A 20724-nucleotide genomic window follows, 5' to 3' on the forward strand; every position below is an offset into this window, starting at 1 on the left:
GGAGCTGCTGGTGAATTTGAATCTCCAGAGACGTGGCCTTTGGGTTAACAGCACAACTCCCTAAGGGCTATGTAATCAGAAGCTATTTAAGTTGGAACCGACTGGATTCATAGCTGACCCTGGGTGGCTTGTCTGAGACCATAAATGAGGGTGTAAATAGAAGCCTCTGATGGAGTCAAACTGGCAGAGAGGGGCAACCCCTTTGGGTCATCATTGCAACTCCTTATGGCCTGTGCCACCAGAGCCCCCTAATTGAACCCTCATGATCATCTGAAGGGGAACAAAACGGTGGAGTTGGAAAATTTTTGTTTTCTGCTCTCTCCTCCTTCGCCCCCCATCATGTAAATTCAAAAGCAATTTGATAGGTTGACCGAGTGTAGAAAGCCTGGCTTAAGACCTGTTCTGAACCTTACCCTGCTAGGTGCCCAGGATCAGGACTGAAGTTATTAAACTTTTCTAAGCCTCAGAAATATTTATTGTAAAAGGAAAATTACTTAACCACATCCTCCCCGCCCCAAGCAGGATTTTTCTAAGGAATAGTTGCCATCAATATTCTCAGCATCAATCTAATTGACATTTTAGCCCCAGTAGTTCTTTGTTGTGGGGAGTTGGCCTGTGCTTTGTGAAATACTTAGCAGCATACTTACCTTCTGTTAGCTGGATGCCAGTAGTCATTTCTCTATATTGTCACAACCAGAAAGGTCTCCAGACATACTATATGACCTCTAGGGAACAAATGCATTTTCATTTGAGAACCACTGATACATGTAAAGTACATAATACATAGTGTGTGGTAGGTGTTATTTATTAAAATTGGTTTTAATTTTGTTTTCATAACCAGTTACAAATCAGTGGTTCCTACCAGCTGTTAGAGGAGACATCCCTCCAGGCTGCGCTGCCCATGGATTTGTCTGTGATGGAACCAGAATACTGGTATTTGGGGGCATGGTTGAATATGGAAGATACAGCAGTGAGTTATATGAGTTACAAGTAAGTGTATTCTGAATGTATTGTCTCAGCTTGAAGTTTTAATGCTACAAAAGGTTACAACTTGTTTCATTAACATATTTAAACTAGTGTGAGTTTCAATTTGATAGCTTCACAGAAGATGTTTCCACTTCATGGAAAAGCCAGAAAGTTTCTAATGTAAGTGTTTTCAATACCCAGAGTTACATTTATAACATGAAAGCATTTGTTCTTTAATATCAGGTTCTATTTTGATTTTTTTATCTTAGTGTAGTAGTTCCTAACTATAGCCAGAGAAGCTGCTGGAAGAATAGTGGAACAGATTGCTGGTCTTTGTTCCTGGTGTTTCTGACTTAAAATCTGTGTGGTGGAAGCCTGAGTGCATTTGCACTTCTAACAAATCACTAGCCGGTGCTGATGATCCCAGAGCAGACTTTGGACTCCTCTGCCTTATTACTCTCCTACCAGTAATCACTCTTCTTTTTCTCTCTGTAATATGTATTTTAAAGGGGGTTATAGATTAATATATCCTTTCTAAGTTTGACTCTCTCGTTAAGCCAGTCTCTCTGACAGCCCTAGCTTCGTGTATTCTGGTCATTAACATACTTGTCTGGGTCATAAACATATAGGCTCTTTACAAAACTTATTTTAAAAATAGTTTCAAATAAAGAAAATGTCAGTGACTAGAAAATATGCTTTGCTATTTTAGTTTAAGTGGGTCTTATGTTTGTTTAAAGGTAAAACATCTCATTTATGAGTTTTCTAATTTCAGAAAATGCAATGCATAAATGACATTTATTTAAAGCTATTGTGGTATAGTGGATTATGCTGCTAACCAAAAGGTTGATAGTTCAAACCCACGCTAGCCACACCATGGGAGGACATTAAGGTCTTCTGTTTTCCATGAAGATTAGCAGCCTTGGAAATCCTACAAAGCAGTTCTCCTTTGCTTTGTGATATTGCTGTGGTAATTTGAGTATATGATAGTGGATTTATATATATTACAGCTTTTGAAAAAAATTTTCATTTACAAAATGCTTTGGAACTCTTTATTTTATTTTATTTTGAACTCTTAATGTTTATTATTATAAGCTTATCAGTTGTGGAAATCTGTAGATAAAAGATATGAGAAATATTTTTATGAATAGAAATGTGCCATTTCTATTGAATGTTTATTTTAATTTTAAAATTAGTTGCTTGCATGTCACTTGTCCCCCAAATAGTGTGGTAGAGCATTCTGACTGGATTTGAATTAAAATGTATTAGTCTGATGTTGAGGAGGTGGTACAGTAGTGAAGTGCTAGGCTCCTAAATGAAATGTTATTAGTTCAAACCCACTAACTCCTTTTCATGAGAATGATGTGACCATTTGTTTCTATGTAGACTTATGGACGTGGAGACACAATGGGCCCATCCAGCTGGTGGTGTAGAAATACATTCCTAATTTTGTCTTTGTGGTTGTATATTCTTTTTTTCCCCAGGCAAGTCGTTGGTTATGGAAGAAAGTGAGACCCCAGCCTCCATCTTCTGGATTACCACCTTGTCCTCGTCTTGGACACAGCTTTTCTTTGTATGGTAACAAATGCTATTTGTTTGGTGGCCTGGCAAATGAAAGTGAAGATTCAAACAATAATGTTCCCAGGTAGGCTCTTTCACATTCCAAATGCTTATTTTATGAATTAAATTAGGAACATTTGATTTCTTCTATTGCTAACTATTAAGAGATGAATCATGGACTTCACAATTCAAAATGTTTGCATACGCATGTTTATTGTTGCATCATTCACAATAGCAAAGAAATGGAGGCAACACAAGTGCCCATCAGCAAATGAATGGATGGAAAAACTATGGTACATTCACTCTATGGAATACTATGCAGCATTGGAAAATAGTGAAATAGTAAAATATTACACAACATGGAGGAATTTTGAGGACATTATGCCAAGTGAACTATCTTAGTCACAGAAGGACAAATACTGCGTAACACAGCTATTATAAAATAGGACAGACATGGCGGGGGTTGGGGAGAGATTGGAGAAAGAGTGCATAGATAATGAACACTGCATTAGAACAGATGAGAGGAAGGACTGTCCGAAAGAAATACATGATTATGTATTGTATGTATGAGAATAATCTGGAACAAGGGGTGCATTGTGGAGGGGGCTGTGGGAGGAGAGGGTGCCAGGGGTCGGGGGGGGCGGGGAATGTATGCAACAATGAATAAGAAAACAAGCAAAAAAACCCAACAAAACTATACTTTCTAATCAGAAATAATCTAGTGTGTTCATAATAATGGAACCACTTGTAACAACATATTGACGTAAATATACTTGCTAACATAGCAACATCTAATTTAGCTAGATCATAAAGTGGCTCACACTAGTAAATACTTTAGAAAAAAATAATACCTCTCTTTCTCCCAAACAGTCACTGCCTCCCCCAACCCCTCACCCCAAATCATATTTTTACCTATTAGAAATTGGGCACTATTGGAAATTATGACACTCAGGATTTGGAGATTTAGAGTCTGAAACACTGTTTTCAGATGATAGCATCACTGTTTACCATGTGTATTCTTTAGAGCAAGTGATCTAAACTCAGTAATCTGTTTTTTTATCACTTTAAAGTGGAAGTTATGTCATCTGTAGAATGCATGTTTTTACTGAGTCTGTCTTCAACCGTGATGCCACATTCTTCTTCATATAGTCCAGTTTCTGAAGTGATTTGCTTAGCCTCCAGTTTGAATAAGTACGGTGATAGGATACAACCATGATGCACACTTTTTCTGATTTTGAGCTGTTCAGTATTTCCTACATGGTTTTAATTTGCTTCCTGTGCATCTGAGAGTTGAACAGTGAATGAGGTAGACCAGAGAGGAATTGATGTCTTTGAGTTGTGGTGTTGGAGAACATATTCAGTAACATAGGGACTGCTAAAAAAACAAACAAATCTGTCTTGGAGGAAGTGCAACCAGGGTACTTCTTAGAGGCAAGGAAGGGAATTTGGTCTCATATTTTGGGCATGTTGCCAGGAGGAGCCAGCCCTTGGAAAAGACATGCTGGGAAAGTACAGGTTCTGTGATTGGGCCTTGAGCATTGCTTTGAACCTGGAAGCTATGCCACCAGTATTTCAAATACTAACAAGGCCACTCATGGTGGAAAGGTTTTAGTAAACCTTTCAGATTAAGATAGACTAGAAAGAAGGACCTGGTGGTCTACTGCCAAAATATTGTCCAGTGAAAACCTATTGAATAGCAGTAAACATTGTTTGACATTGTGGTAGAGGTGAGCTTAAGTTGGAAGACACTTAAAATATATCTGTGGAAGAGCTGCTGCTGAAAGTACAGTTGTTCTTAATGAGGTGGTTGGTCTAAAGCTTCTGGACCTTTGTTTATTGATTTGGCACAACTCAGAATGAGAAGAAATGGCCACAAACATCCATTTAAATGGAAACCTGGAATGTATGTACTAAGTATGAATCTAGGAAAATGGGAAGTTATTAAAAATTAATGGAATGCATAAAAATACATATCCCAGGGAGCTGTAATGGGCTGCTATTAGTCATTTTGATATGGACGATGATATGCTTTACTGTGCCGACAATGATGAAGAGGAATATAGTACAATGTGATTAGTGACAGGATAATACCCATATAACTAATAGGAAGGCCAAGTAATATGACTTATTTCACCTTTATGTGCCTAGTATTCACGCCAAAGATGAAGAAATGGGACTTTTTACCACTTTTTCTAGTCTGAAAATGAGTAAAAATGCAGTCAGGACGCAATGATAATTACTGGTCAATGGAATGCAGAAATTAAAATAAGAAAGAAGGGGATCAGTAGTTGGAAAATATGGCCTTAGTGATAGAAACAGAACTGGAAATTGTATGATAGAATTTTGCAAGACAAACAACTTGTTCATTGTACATACTTTTTCCAGCCACACAAGTGGTGACTGTATACATGATCCTGCCTGGCTGGAATACAGAGGAATTAGATTTGTTACATCTAGAGACTAAGGTGCACCTGATCCAGGCCTTGGTCTTTGCAGTTACTTTCTATGCATCAGAGAGCTGGACAGTGACTAAGGATGACGGAAGAAGAATCAATGCCTTTGAGTTTTGTTGCTGGAGAAAAGTATTTCATATACCATGGACCACCAAGAAAACAAATAGGTCTGTCTTGGAGAGGGTGAAACCAAGTTTCTCCTTGGAGGCTAGGATTTTAAAACTCCATCTCACATACTTTTTTTGGTTACTCACATAACCAGGAGTGACCAGTCCTTAAAGAAGGACACCATGCTCGGAAGGATGGAGGGACAGCGCAGGAGAGGAAGACCTCAGATGAGGTGGATTGATACAGTGACTGGGACAAAAGGATGAGGTATGTCGGAATCAGTGACATAGGCTCAGACAGGGCAAGCTTCAGAGTTGCTGTACATAAGGTCGCTATGAGTCACAGGTAACTCAACAGCACATAACAACAACAATGGAAAGAAAGACGGTATTTGTTGTTCAGAGCCATCAAGAAAGATGATCCAGCAAAAAATGTGGTAATGACAAAACAGTATTGTTACTATCACATGCAAGTAAAATTTTTCTGAAGATAATTAAGAAATGAGTACAGCATTACGTAGAAATAGAACTGCCAGAATTTAGCAAGATTCTGAAGAGAATATGGAATGAGGTATCATTGCTGATGTCAGATGGATCTTTGCTGAAAACAGAAAATATAAGAAAGATTTTATTTGTGGGTGTTTTTTTTTTTTACTGTTCAAGGATGTTTGACTGTATTGATCACAACAACAAATTGTGGAGAACATTATGAATATGAATTTCAGATTATCTGCTTGCACTCGTGAAGAACATATTTGTAGACCACGGGGCAGCCTTTCACCCAGAATGAGGGGATTATGTGTGGTTTAGAATCCGTAAAGGGATGCATCAGAGTTGTATCCTTTCATTGTTCTTGGTTTATATGCAGACAAAGACTCAAGAAAGCTGGAGAGTACAGCATCAGGATTAGAGAATGACTCATTTAACAATCTGCAGTATGCACTTGACACAAATTTTCTTGTTGGACATAAAGAGGGTTTGAAGCATTAACTAATTTGAAGCACAAAGACTAAAGATTTCAGTATGGATTATGCCTCCATTTAAAACAAAAATTTTCACCATGGAGCCAATAAGCAACATCATAAATTGAGATAAGATTGACATTGTCAAGGTTTTAACTGTACTATGTCTTCATCATCAGCACCTATGGAAGCAGAAGTCAAGAAATCAAGCAATATGTTGACCTGAGCAAATCTGCTTCAAAAGTCCTCTTTAAAGTGTTAAAAGCAAAGGCACCTCTTTGAGGAATAAGGCCTTGCCACACAAACCAAAGCTTTAGCAATCTCAGTCTCTTCATTGTCTGTCACGATGCTATTCATCAACCCAGTGGTGAGAATCTTTGTTTTCTTGATGTTGAGCTTCAATCCATGTTGAAGGCTGCAGCCCTTGACCTTCTGCATCAAGTGCTTCAGGCAGGTCCTCCTCAGTTTCTGCAAACAAGGTCGTGTTATCTGCATAACACAGGTTGTTGATCTCTTAGCTGAAGAATAAAACAAAACAAAAACCACCATCACATTTAAGCAAAATCTTCCTGAAGATTATTCTAAAATGGCTAGAACAGAGCATTGACTGAGAACTGCCCAAGATTCAGTCTAGATTTGGAAGAGGTTTGGGCACTCTACACTCATTGTGGATGTCAAATGGATGTTGGCAGAAAGCAGAGAATAGCAGAAGTATGTTTAACTGTGTTTTATTGACTATGCAAAGGCATTTGGATCACAACAAATTCAAATTATGGCTAACATTAAGAAGAATGGGAATCCCAGCACAGGTGATTGTGTTTATGCAAAATCTATACCTGGGCTGTTGTGCGAACAAAGTAAGTAACACTGTATGTTATAAAATCAAGAAAGGTGTGCCCACAAGACTGATAGGCAACATCATGATAGATGGAGAAGAGAGTGAGATTGTCATTTATTTAATTTTACTTGAGTCCACAGTCAAAACACACACTTGGTACTAGCAGTCAAGAAACAGAAAGACAAGTTGCATTGGGAATATCTGTCAGGGACCTCTCCAGAGTACTAAAGAGTAATGTTATCAGTTTAAAGACTAAGGTGCACCTGATTCAGGCCATGGTCTTCTCAGATGCTTGCTGTGCATCTGAAAATTGGACAGAGGCTAAGGATGACAGAAGAAGTGATGCCTTTATGTTGCAGTGTTAGAGAAAACACTCAATATCTCATGAACTGTCAAAAAAACAAACAGATTTGTCTTGGAAAAAGTTAAACCAGTGTGCTTCTTGGAGGCAGGCATAGTAAAGCTTCCTTTCACATACTTTGGGCATGTTGTTATTAAGGAGAAGAATATCATACTCGAAAAGGTGGAGGAACATTGTTAGGAGAGAGTACTACAAGATAGATTGAGACGGTGACTGTATCAGTGTGCTGGAGCTGGTGGAGATGGCACGGGATAGGCCAAGGTTGAGATCTGCTGTTCTTGTGGTCGCTTTGAGTCACAGTTGACTCAGTGGCACATACATAACAAGAAGAAAGAGGTGTGAAGTGTATCTCATTGTGGTTTTAATTTTCCTAGGGATTAAGGATGTTGAACGTTGTTTTCATGTGCTTATTCACCATTCTGTATGTTTTCTTTGGTGAAGTGTTTATTCAAGACCTTTGTAAAGTTTGTGATTAGAGTGTTTTATGTTTTAATTATAAGAATTCTTTATATATTCTGGATGTTGTTGTGTGCCATTGAGTCAAAACCGACACATAGCTGATCCTTCAGCAGGTTTTCAGAGGCTGTAAGCTGCACAGGAGAAGATTGTCCATCCTTCTCTGGATACAATTTTGTTATTTTTTTAAAATCAGGACTGTAATTTGCAAATATTTTTCCCTCATCTGTCTTTTCGTAATGATAGTGGTGGTGATGATGATGTTTATGTATATGTGCAGTTATCACCATTGTTTCTTTTCAAAATCCTTAACAGAAACTCTGTACTTATCAAGGAATAACTCCTCCTACCTCTCCTAGGAGCCTGGTATTAATGGTGTCTTTTGAAGTATTAGAGTTTCAATTTTGATGATGATTAGTTTAGAAATTTTTTCTTTTATAGATCATGCTTTCAGTGTCATATATAAGGATTCTTTGCCTGACACATGGTTATAAACATTTCCACCTAAAAATTAGGACTCATTTTGAATTCAGGTTTATTTATGGGGTAGAATAAGGGTCTAAAGTAACCTTTTTTATGTGGATAATCTGGAATTTGAGCATTTACTGAAAAGACTGTCCTTTCCCTATTGAATTTCTATGGGATCTTTGTGAAAAATCAGTTGAGAGTTAATTTCTGGACTCTCAATTTCATTCCATTCATCTGTGTGTTTTTCCTTATGCCAACACCATACTGTCTTGCTAACTGTATCTTTACAGTAAGTTTTGGTGTAGAAAAGTGCTTGTATTGTTAGGTGCTGTCCAGTTGGCACTGACTCACAGAGATGTCCAACACAGAGAGCCTGCCTGATCCTGCTGCACCCTCCCAATCTCTGTGCATGTTATGCAGTACTAAAAATCATCTAGTTTGTCTATACTGCTATAGCATACTGGTGTCCATTCTGATCAGGTTAAGCCCATGTCACATGGGTTAAATAACTTTAATATCAGTATTTTTTTCTCAGCATTACAGCTTAAAGGGATCAATGTTCATAGACAGGTATAAAAGGACACTTACCAAAACATTGTCAGTAATGGTTGTTCTAGTTATCCCGTCTCTTGTAAAAAACTATCCCAAGGCCTAATGGTGGAAAACAACAACATTTTATTATATGTATGTGTTTTGTAGATGAAGAATTCAGATAGGACACACCTTGGAAAGCTTTATTAGTCGCTCCCATGTCTAGTGCCTTGGGAGAGATGGTTGAAGGACGAACTTTAACTGGGACTATTGCTCAGTGAGAGGAATTGACACAGTGACTGACAGTGCACATCAGAAATCATGAGAATGGTGCAGGGTAGGGCAGGTTTCATTGGGCCACTGTCGACTTGATGGCGCCGAACATCATCACTCTCACCCTAATATGCCCAAATGAGGCCTCTCCTGAATGAAGGACTTGTGGCAGTTAGACTTCTTACATGGTGGTGGCTCTGTAGACTCAGATCAAATATTCAAGTCAATCTCTGTCAGCCGGTGACCTAGGTTAAGAGTTACCATTTCACCATACTTATTAATTAAAGGAATCATAAGCCTGCCTAGAGTAAAAGAGAGGTGGGAGCATAGACACCACCTTCTGCTGGGAAGAGTGTCTGAACATTTTGGCCCTGTGTTTTAAAACAACCTCAGTTTTCAGGGATAAAGAGTGCTATTGATTAAACAATAATGGAATGTTTATCTTTTTTGTTCACTGCTGGTTCCCAGTACTTAAAGTGCCCAGTACACAGCAGAGTCTGATAAATATGTGTTGAATGAGTCCAGTGTGGCTTTTTTGTTCTCCCAGTACCTGTTTTGATACTATGTGCAAACTTTACCTAACGTATGTATAGTTTTTGTAAACGGGAAAAAAAATCCTCAAAGCTAATCAAAGGCATGTTTATTATAATGTTTCACTTCTTCTATCATTTTCTAGATATCTAAATGATTTCTATGAATTGGAACTTCAGCATGGATCTGGTGTCGTGGGTTGGAGCATTCCAGTGACCAAAGGGATTGTGCCTTCTCCAAGAGAATCCCACACGGCTGTTATATATTGCAAAAAAGATTCTGGAAGTCCTAAGATGTTTGTTTTCGGAGGGATGTGTGGTGCTCGCCTGGATGACCTATGGCAACTTGAGTTAGGTAAGCTTCACTTGATTCAGACTCAGGAGTTACTCAGCATGGCTGTTTAGTTGGTTCTGACTGATGGTGACCTCCTGTGTGCAGAGGGAACTGTTCATGAAATTTCTTAAGGCTGGGATATGTTGGTAAGCAGATTTCCAGACCTATCTTCCAAGGAGCCTGTAGATGAATTCAGATCCCCAGCCTTTTTGCCTAGTAGTCAAGTGTTTAACTATTTATGCCATCCAGAGTTATGACTAATAAAGGTGAATTTAAAATGTTTTGAATAATATTGCATTTAATGAATTGTACTCACTTTATAGCCAGCACATGTAGCCTCAGGGACAGCTGTGGTGTGAAGTAAATGGCTGGATCAATCAGGTTGAACAAACTGATGTTAGATTAATGGTAGTAACTCTCCTGTTGTTCCCTCTGCCTAGGACTGTATATCTTGGTTTGCTAGAATGGTCGTTGTTTATGCTTATTGTCCTGTTTATCAAGAATGCCTATTTTCAGGGGAGCTCTGGTGGCCTAGTGGCAGGCAGTTCTAATCCACCAGAAGCTCCGTGGAGAAGGAAGGGTAATTTCCTCCTTTATCATTTGGATCTGATTCAATGGTACGTGTACACACACACACACACACACACACACAAATACACAAATAATAATAATAATGCCTGTTTTCATTGTGGAACGTTTACCAGTTGGGGATGATAATTTATATGCCCACCCTACTTATACAGAGTGTAGTAGTTACAGTGTTGTTTGCCATCATGTGTAGCACTGTAGTGTCCTCATTTGCCATCCCACCAGAACTGACCTTGTAGCTGACCCTCCAGTGAGTTTTCAGAGTCTGTAAATCACCCAGGAGGAGATTTCCTATCTCTCTCCCTTGGAGCAGCTGGTAGATTTGAACTGCATGCCTTTGAGTTGGCAGCGCAACTCCTTACCCACTAGATACTAGTAATGTTATAATGCTGGTCATTGAAGAAACCCTGAGTAGCTATCTCTGGGATGCCAGGAAGGAATGATTGGAGGGTGCCACTTACTGCTTTCTACACATAGTACACTTTTTAAAAAATGTTAAATTCCTGCTTTCCACTGAGCGTTGGGGGTGGTGAGAGGGAAGTAATTTTGAAAATATCAAAAAGAGATTGATTGGACATTATATATAATTAATAAATGACAATTAATGGTATAAAGCAAAATATCTATGAATGAAAAATCACTATGATTTATAAAGTTTCATTCAAGTTTAAAAAGAAAGAACGATATTTGTCCAAGGATAAATCCTAGAAGACATAAGGGGTAGGATAGCAGGATTAATGGAAATAAGAATTACAGGGAAAGTGTGATATCATTGCATTTCATTCAGGTATTATGATAAATGTTAAAAAACATACTGTGGTTGAATGAAAAACTAATTTGCTTTGTAAACTTTTACCCCCTAAAAAAGAAACAACAAAAAATTTAAATTCTTTGGTGTTTTCAACTATCTTCATTATACATATTAATGTTCAAGTGTAAATGGAGTTCTATGATTGGCAACTTAAATCAGCTAGAAATGTTAATTGTAAGATGAAATCCAAATAACTGTCTTGAAACATTTTTGCTTCATTTTCATAGCTCTTCTTTTCTTTCCTTTAAGTTGATGCTGTTTGCTGTTATTAGGTCAAGTTGCTAATATATTTATTTATTTTCATTTTCAGAAACTATGTCATGGTCAAAACCAGAAACTAAAGGAACAGTGCCACTTCCACGAAGCCTCCACACAGCCAATGTTATAGGAAACAAGTATGATTTTTTCTATATAATCTTAAAAAAAAGATACATACAAAGAAAAATGGCATTACTAGTTTCTTAGAAATAGGTGACTGACTTTAACAATGGTTTTGCTTTCTGAAGCTAAAGTAATGTTTCAACAGAAACTAAAATACTGAATGTGCCATTTTATTGTCCTGTTTCTTATACTTATTTACATTCTTCATAAAGCTTGCATAGATTAGACATTGCATAAGATAGCATGTTGTCTAACTGATCTGTCTTCCATCAACAATCTTGATGCACCCAATCCTCCGTCTCCTTTTACATGTTTTTGGTTGTACTTGATTTATACTCAACACATACTCTGGTTTATTCTTTATTATTTTTGTGTGTGTGTGTGTGTGTGTGTGTGTGTGTGTGTACTGTCAAATCAGATCCTACTGGTACTGGAGGAGATTGCCCCTCCTGCTCCAGCAGGGGATTTGGTGGGTTTGAACCCCACATCCCTGGGTTTGCAGTGCAGCTTCTTGCCACTAGGCCACTGGAGCTCCCTGGTTTGTTCTTTAGATGATAATAAAAACTTCTAGGGAGTTCTCGTGTTCCTAATAGTAAGGACCTTTGTTGCCAACCCAAAGGTCTGAGGTTAAAATCCACAGGATCCTTGCTCCTTTGGAGAAAGATGAGCAGTATCTTCCCAAGCAATTTACTGCCTCTGAGAACCCACTGGAGGGTCAACTATGGACGGATTCTGACTCAGTGGTATACAACAAGTCAGACTATAGACTCTGCAACTCAGCTCTATGCTTGGCCTATGTAATCTCAGGCAAGGAAGCATAATCGGCACTTCAATTTCTTCTGGTGTAAAATGTGATTAATAGAATCTTCATCACAAGGTTTCCATGCGAATTAAATGCATGAATACCTCACAATACTTAGAATAATGCCTGGTACATAGAGCATTGTCCACTTCTGGTGAGCTGATTCCAGCTCTTAGTGACCCTCCATTGGGCTTCCAGAGTGGTAAATCTTTGTGAGAAGAAGCTACCCATCTTTCTTCTGTGGAGAAGCTGGTGGTTTTGAACTGATGACCTGTTGGTTAGTAGTGGCACAACAACATGGCATGCATTATGCCACCAGAGCGCCTTAGTGCACAGAGAACACCCTATAAGGTTATGTATTACAACCATCAACAAATTGTATTATTTATGCACTGAGTTGGGATTAGGAGTAATAATTAAGTGGAATCTAGTTAGTATTTACTAATACAGAATTTAAGGAGCTCTGTTGGCCTACTGGTAAGAAGTTGTACAACCAACACAAAGGAAAGCAGTTTGAATCAACCGGCTACTTGGTGGGAGAAAGATGGGCATTCATCTCTTGTGTGATTTATTGCCTCTGAAGACCCACTGGACAGTCAGTTATGAGTCTATATTGACTCAGTGATACACAACAGCAACTATAGTATTGAAATTTAACCTTTAAAATAAGATTTAAAAAAATACTACTGTAATTTAGAACCTCATTTGTTCTTTTTTTAAAATAGTCTCAAAATGGCTCTTTAAACTTGAGCATTCTGTAGTGCACAACCCATTTATGCAGGGCATTTTTCCATTGGAATCCCAATGTATACAACAAAAAACTTTAGAGCTTCTCTGATTGGCAGGAAGTCACATAACCCTCCCTCCCCCTGCCTTGCCTGTTGAGTCATTTTCCTTCAGTAGCCGGTAAGCATGTTTCAGGAACCCCTATGACCCTGAGAAACATAGTTTAAAATTGTTGAATGGTACCAGATCAGAGTTACATGAAACTTAATCTTCTTTTATATATGCATATCATTCTTAATTTGACTTTGGTTGTCACAGATCATTTGGGCATCTTTATGATACCATTAGTGTATTATTGATACTGTTAATTTTCAAATGTACTATAATAAAAATATTATCCACCTTAGATACATTTCCACAGAGAAGTAACTATGATATTATGGCACTTAATAAAATTGTGACCTCTTAAAGGCAGTTATTATGCTCTTCATAATCTTAATCCCCTTCCTGTGACAGTGATAGATGAGTGAATATTTGTGTCAACAAATAAACAATTTAGGTCCATTCTTGTTAAAATTTCATGCCCAGAAAGTAAAAATAGGTCTCTTTTAAACAACTACTTTCTTTATTAACATTTCTTTTTTGATCCTTTTTCAGGATGTATATTTTTGGTGGATGGATTCCACATAAAGGGGAAAATATTGAGGCTTCCCCTCATGATTGTGAGTGGCGATGTACTAGTTCCTTCTCTTACCTAAATCTAGGTGAGTCTTTTAAGAATTATTTCTTAACAAAACGGCTTTTGTCATTTTGTTGTTTAAGAATAACAAGTTAATTATGGATACTTTTCTGTTTTTAGATACAGCAGAGTGGACCACTTTGGTGTCAGATTCTCAGGAGGATAAGAAAAATGCCAGACCAAGACCGAGAGCTGGACACTGTGCTGTTGCCATCGGCACTCGATTGTATTTTTGGAGTGGAAGAGATGGCTACAAAAAAGCATTGAACAGTCAAGTTTGCTGCAAGGACCTTTGGTATCTTGATACTGGTAGGTAAGAATATTTATCAAATGAAATTTGTCTTTTAGGTAAAGAAATAAGCAATGGCAATATTTTGAGATTTAACGTAAATGTCCCCACTTGTCTTTCTCATAAAGATAAATGAGAGAAATAGTTTGTATAGTTGATCCCCACCCCCATCACAAAATGGCACTTGATTCTCTTTCCCTGGAGTTGAACTGATCTAGTGACTTACTTCCAAAGGATAGACTATAGAATGGGAAAAAAGAATTACTTGACAGTGCAGAATCCTGGGAAACCACCTTAACGTGAGTAGGGCTAAAACCACTAGTCATGTTGATAGGTAGTATTCACCCCTAGTATGATGCAATGTGAAGACACTTCACCTTTGTGGTATTCTTTCCAAAAATCTGTAACTACAGCCTAACCATCAGACAAAGCCATACTGAGAGATATTCTGCAGGATTTATGAATATTCTTCAAAAGTTTCAAGGTATGAATACATTGTTATAAAATAAAAGGTTTTAAAGAAAGTGTTAGCACACCAATATTTATGAAATAGAATTTAAATTAGTTGCGTGACAGCTACACCTGGAATTGTCCTGTTGTGTGGTTGTGTGCTGTCCACTTGGAACTAAATCACAGCTGACCCGCCATAGCTTTTCAGAAGCGGTAAATTAACACAGGAGGACTTGCCTGTCTTTCTCTTGCAAAGTAGCTAATGGATTCAAACTGCCTGCCTTTGGGTTGGCAGCACAACTCCTTATCCTCTAGGTCACCAGATCTCCCTAGAATTGTCCTAAATGTTAAAAATATAGTGGTGCATGAAACTCATGATATTGTAATTTCTAAAGAATTTCAGTTCTAGGGATATAAGAGAGGATGAAAGGTACTAATAAAAAAAAAAATTAAACTAATGCCAGTTTCTGATAGACAGTAACATAGAGTCCTTAGGAGTCGGGTGACTTGGCTGCATATAACAACAATACCTGTTTTGTTTTGTTTTTTTTAACAGTACCTATTTCTGATAAGACAGATCCCTAAGATAGTAATAGGAGCTGCTGGGAATGGAGGAGAGTGGCTACTTCAGTGTAGGTGATCAGATAAGGCCTCTGTGATGAGATAGTATTTGACATGAGATCTAAACAGTGAGAAGGCACTACCTATGTAAAAGCTGGACAAAGAAGACTGCTGGTAGAGTGAACAGCAAATACAAGGGCTCTGAGGTAGGTCTACCTGGCATATCTGGGGATAGATCAGAAATGAGGGAATGAACGAAGGAATGAAAGAAGAGAGCAAAGATATGGCGATTAGAGAGTGACCACAAGACAGATGACAACCTTGAGAGTCATGATGGAGTTTAAGTTGTATTTATGATACAGTGGTAAGTTCTTTATAAGTTCAAAGGAGGGATGTGGCATGATGCAATGTACGTTTTGGCATGTTCACTGGCAGTTGGGTAGAAATGTATTACAGAAAGGGTAAGTCTACAAACAGGAAGGACAAATTAGGTAGCTTTTTTTACTAAGAGCAATAGCATAGAATATGAGAATGGTATTGGAGAAGGAGAGAAAAGGATAAATTCGGAATGTATTTCGGAATTCTTGTTGACGGAACTGATTGATGAATTGGGTGTAACAGGTAAGGGCAGCATAAATAATTACTTCTAAGGTTTGAGCTTCAGTAATTTAGTGGGATTTTCATTTGATGAGATGGGTACGTTTATTTTGACATTTTGCATTGTTTGAAAATGCACTTACCTTTCCTATTTACCTGATAGGTTGGATGAAATTAGAAAGTCCCATTGGAAATCATTATCCTTCTGGTGGCATAATGAATAGGAAGCTGGGCTGCCAACCCAAAGGTTGATTGGAATCCACCAGCTGCTCTGAGGGAGAATTAGGGAGTCAGTCTCCTGTTGTGTGGCTTACACCCTTTAAAAACTAGCTCTGTATGAGTTGTCTAAGACTCGACAGCCCTTAACAACAACAACAACATGAGTGGGTTCTGGCTCAATGCAACTAAAAAAAGAGAAGTTTTATTGTGTTCAAGCTTCCAGTATTCTTATTGAGTAATTCAACCCATTTCAGATTTTTGTTCTCTTGAAACTGACCTTTTCCCTCTCTTGAAGTGTTCAGGATTTTCTGTCTGTCCCTGCTGTTCTTAAATTTCATGATGAAGTGCCTTATATGTCTGTTTTAAGTCTGTTATGTTGAGTATTAATTGGGCCTTTTTCCGTCTGAAAACTCAAGTACTTCAGATCTGGGTAGTTTTCTTGTTTTATTTCCTTCATTTGGACCCATCTGTTTTCTCTGATCTTTTTTCTGTAACTTCTGTTGTGTAGGTGGTGTGTTTCCTGGACTTGTCTTATTACCAGCTTCTGTTCAGATCTGAGTTTTCTAACTTGAATAAACATCAATAAGCTGGATAGTGAACAGGATCACAGAGGAATTGATAGGAATAGTCAAAGGAATGAGACTTAATTATTCTTTGAAACAGAGTAATCAAATTTGTTGTTGTTGTTTTATTCCTATAAAGGGACAGATAGTAATTTAGACTTTGCAGGCCGTACAGTCTCTGTTCAGCTCTGGAGAATGCAGCTTAAAAGCATCAATAGACAGCATGCAAAAAAACACAGTAAGGTAGCATATCTATGTTCCAGTTGTTGTTCTTATGTGCTATCAAGTCACTTGTGACTCATAGTGACCCTATGTACAAGAGCCCTAAATCCTGCTCTATCCTGTGCCAGCCTCATTGTCTCTGACTCACCTACCTACCCCTTTACCCCAATCACTGAATTGATCCATCTCATCAAGGGTCTTCCTCTGCTGCTCTATCCCTCTCCAAGGACTGGTGCCTCCTTGAAACATGCCCAAACTATGTCAGATGAAGCCTCAGCATCCTTACCTTCTAGGAGCAGCCTGGTTTCACCCTCTACAGGACAAACCTGTTTGTTCTCCTAGCAGTCCATGGTATATTCAGCACTTCTCCGGCACCACAGCTCAAAGGCATTGATTCTCTTTCTGTCATCCCTAGTCACTGTCCAACTCACTGATGCATAGCACACAATTGTGAAGTCTATAGCCTAGATCAGGCGCACCTTAGTCCCCAGCCTGACTTCGTTGCTCTTCAGCACTCTGGAGAGGGCCCTGTCAGCTGACTTTCCTAATGCAATTTGTCTCTTGATTTTCTCCATGCTAGTACCAAGAGTGTTGAATGTGGAGCCAAACAAACTAAAACTGTTAACTATCTCAATTTCTTCACCATCCATACTGTTGCTGCCAATTGGCCCAGTGGTGAGAATTTTTGTTTTCTTGATGTTGAGCTTCAATCCATATTGAAGGTTGCAGTCTTTGACTTTCTGAAGTAAGCGTATCAGGTCCTCCTCAGTTTCAGCAAGCCAGGTTGTGTCATCTGCATAACACAGGTTGTTTATGAATCTTCTACCAATCCAATGCCACATTCCTCTACGTACAGCCCAGAGTCCTGGATGATCTGTTCTGCATACAGATTGAAAAGGTATGGAGACAGAATACATCCCTGGTGGACTCCCTTCCCAATTTTGAACCATGCAGTGTCTCCTTGCTCTGTTCTGATGACTGCCTCTTGGTCCAGGTATAGATTTTCTATAAGCACAGTCAAATGTTCTTGGATTCCCATACTTCTCAGAATCAGCCACAGCTTGTTGTGATCCACAGTCAAAAGCCTTTGCATAGTCAGTGAAACACAGATAGACATTCCTCTTGTACTCTCTGCTTTCTGCCAAGATCCATCTAATTTTAGCTATAATAGTACCATGGCCTCTTCTAAACCCAGCCTGCACATGTGGCAGTTCTCTGTTGATGTGCTGCTCAAGTCATTTTTGGATAATCTTCAGCAGAATCTTGCTTGCATGTGATATTAATGATATTGTTCTAGAATTTCCACACTTTGTCAGGTCACCTTTCTTTAGAATGGAAAAAAATATTGATCTCTTCAGTTGACCAACTAGCTGTCCTCCAGATTTCTTGGCACAACTTAGTGAGCACATCCAGGGAAGTGTCTGTTTGTTGTTATCCCTAGTTCAACTTTGTTTATGAACTTTGGCATGGATTTGACTCATGGGCCGTAATTTGCTGTCTCCTACTCTGGAAACAAAAAAAAAAGGACAAGGATTTTGTAGAAATAATTGCAAATCTTTGCATCCAACCCCAAGATTCTATAACTATTTTGTATTCCATATTGGTAATATTCAGTGCTAAATAAAGTAATTCATTATATTTATAGGATAAGTTTTGAGAAGAGAAAATCAACTTTAGAGAAATTGTTCTTAAAAAAATGTTTTCAAGTCATCTTTGCTTACATTAGCAGTATCTCTAAAATATGCCAAAATCTTAAATCAGATAATAAAATAACAGTTTGAACCTGTACAGAAGGTAAAAGAATGTAGCTGTAATTGTAGAATACTTAATTTTTCTTTCTACTTTGTGGGATTAAATAATAATGCTTGCTAATCTTAGAACTCACGTAGTTTATAACTGGATTATCCTGTTTATATATTTTCTTCTATAAAGAATGACATCGAGTCAGGACTCCAGATTCCTTTTATTCATAAACATAGATATATTTATCTACCCGACATTTCTCCTACTTGGTAAACAGATGAAATATTCATGCTGATATTTTCAAAGTTCCACATCCCCACAGACTATACATTGACCGCCTATTGATAAATATAAAGCTTAACTATACAATGTGGATATTGTTCTTTAGAGAAACCCCCAGCACCGTCACAAGTACAACTGATCAAGGCTACTACTAACTCATTTCATGTCAAGTGGGATGAAGTGCCTACAGTTGAGGGCTACCTTTTGCAGTTGAATACAGACTTGCCATACCAAGCTGCTTCGTCAGATTCCTCAGCAGCACCAAATATGCAAGGTAAGGTAATTTTCATGCTTAAAGAAAGTAGTGTACTCATAGGCTTTTAAAAAAACATACTGCAGAAACAGCCCAAATGTACATCAACGAATGAATTGATAAATTGTGGTACATTCACACAATGGAACTTTGCAGCAATTTCTAAAAATACTATATAACACACTCTGGAGAGGCTAGAGAGCATTATGCTGAGTGAACTAACTCAGCCTCATAAGGACAAATACTGCATAAGATCATTATTAAAACAGAAGAAATACTAGAAGATGTGTACAGAAGTCCAGAGAGGAGGGGAGAGGGAGAGAATGAAATCACTGGCAGAGTTGAGAGTTTGTTGTGTAGAGAGAGGGAATGAAGGACTTAGGAAAGATCCGGTGGAGACCTGAAAAGATGGGGTAATAGTGGGCATAGATCAGTGGTGATTAATTTTATAAAATATTATGTTAATTAATGAATGTACGAAACAATATATATGAATGAAACACAATGAGTATGAATTTTGTATGCACACCAATATAAATTTTTTAAAAAACAACATACTACAGAAAAGTCCATGATTTAGTCTGATTTGAGAAATTTTATATTCTGATATTCCTGATAAATTACATAAGTAGATTTTTAACTCTGGAACTTGACTATCTTATCATTATGATATAGTAGAGCACATAACACATAGTGGAATTTTTTTTCTGCAGTTGATTTGGTACAGCTTCTTAATTTGACATACTCCCTGACATTAGGAGATCATGTTAAGTAGCTTTCATAAAAAAATTTCAGCTTTTTTCCCCAAAAGTATTTTTCATTAAGGACACTTGGAAAGCAAAACAAAAAATAGTTTCATATGTCATAAGAAGGATTTCAGTCAATTTTTTAGCAAGCTGTAGAAATACATGTACTTTAAAAATATATATAACCTTTTGAAATATTTGATTAAATTGTATTTTATTGAAGCTAATTTATAGTGTATATCATTTTTACAGGAGTCAGGGTGGACCCTCACAGACAAGGCAGTAATAGCATCGTTCCCAACAGTGTAAGTTAAAAAATTTATGATGGTAAATGAATATTTATTGTTATAGTCCCAATTTTTATTACAGATTTTTAAACTATCACATTAGGACAGGGCTTCTCATCAGAATCTTAAGAGATTAAAATAACACACAGATGCCCAAATTCTTCCACAGATCTACTTGAGGCAGAATCTTTGGTGTGATTCCCAGGAAACTGTGTTCTTGAAGAAAGCATCACACGTCATTAGGACCATAGTAGAAATGGATATTGAAACCTGTCCTCATTTTATATAGATAGCACTTACATAGCACTGATGGCATCAGAGGCTGATTTTCAGATTTACATTTTGACATTTCTAAATGTCATACATGCATGTACATACACTAAATAGCTAAGGGTTGTTGTTGTTGTTAAGTGCCATCGAGTCATAGATGACTCATAGCTACCCTGTGAACGAAAGACTTGAACACTTGTATAACTTTTGTTTCTCCACGTTCATAGAGTTTCCAGAGGCCAGTCAGAATAGAGCAAGGAATCACTGCATGGACATTATGCTGAGTGAGGTATCTCAGTCACAAAGGGACAAATGCTATATGGTGCCACTGTTGTAGAATGAGGCTGGCATTGGGGTGG

At 37.9% G+C, this 20724-nt stretch overlaps 1 protein-coding gene across 1 annotated transcript in view; it reads left to right on the forward strand.

Annotated features, from left to right (window-relative positions):
- HCFC2 (host cell factor C2) overlaps window positions 1-20724 on the forward strand; it is a 42844-nt gene that overhangs the window by 1283 nt on the left and 20837 nt on the right. The window contains exons 2-9 of the mRNA XM_006888553.1: window positions 842-990; window positions 2448-2608; window positions 9649-9857; window positions 11546-11630; window positions 13802-13908; window positions 14004-14192; window positions 18916-19083; window positions 20061-20113. Of these exons, the coding sequence (XP_006888615.1) occupies window positions 842-990; window positions 2448-2608; window positions 9649-9857; window positions 11546-11630; window positions 13802-13908; window positions 14004-14192; window positions 18916-19083; window positions 20061-20113 (1121 nt within the window). The remainder of the gene's footprint in view (window positions 1-841; window positions 991-2447; window positions 2609-9648; window positions 9858-11545; window positions 11631-13801; window positions 13909-14003; window positions 14193-18915; window positions 19084-20060; window positions 20114-20724) is intronic.

Source organism: Elephantulus edwardii, unplaced genomic scaffold (genome assembly GCF_000299155.1).
Source record: "Elephantulus edwardii isolate Elephantulus edwardi_28Jun2011 unplaced genomic scaffold, EleEdw1.0 scaffold00068, whole genome shotgun sequence".
In the NCBI taxonomy this organism is placed as follows: Eukaryota; Metazoa; Chordata; class Mammalia; order Macroscelidea; family Macroscelididae; genus Elephantulus; species Elephantulus edwardii.